The 315-nt window shown below is 65.7% G+C and overlaps 1 protein-coding gene across 1 annotated transcript in view; it reads right to left on the reverse strand.

The window, feature by feature from the left end:
• Window positions 1-7: 7 nt before the first annotated feature.
• The window catches only part of WDR24 (WD repeat domain 24), a gene marked incomplete at both ends in the record, with an annotated part of 3,912 nt that continues 3,604 nt past the window's right edge, over window positions 8-315 (reverse strand). The window contains 2 exons of the mRNA XM_009577197.1: window positions 8-50; window positions 200-309. Coding sequence (XP_009575492.1) covers window positions 8-50; window positions 200-309 — 153 coding nt within the window. The remainder of the gene's footprint in view (window positions 51-199; window positions 310-315) is intronic.

The raw sequence follows: 315 nt of genomic DNA on the forward strand, positions 1-315 counted from the left end.
CCTTCACCACGTGGTGGCAGACGGCACACATGCTGGCACACTGCCGACACCTGCGCCGGGGAGAAGGGGGTGAGCGTCAGAGTCCCTGGGGGGCAACGGGGGGTACCAACCCCCTCCTCCTGCCCCTGCAGTCCCTTTGGGACTCCCCTTGGTGACCGGAGCGCGGTCCCCTCCTCCCTGCCCGCAGTGCTGCCCTCACCTGTCGCAGATCCAGCCCCTGTTGCTCATGGGCCGCTTGCAGTTGCTGCAGTTGACGTGCAGAGTGGTGGAAGCCTGATTGAGGCAGTTGATGGGGCGACACGTGCTCAGCTTGAT

This window comes from Fulmarus glacialis, unplaced genomic scaffold (genome assembly GCF_000690835.1).
Source record: "Fulmarus glacialis isolate BGI_N327 unplaced genomic scaffold, ASM69083v1 scaffold36424, whole genome shotgun sequence".
NCBI lineage: Eukaryota > Metazoa > Chordata > Aves > Procellariiformes > Procellariidae > Fulmarus > Fulmarus glacialis.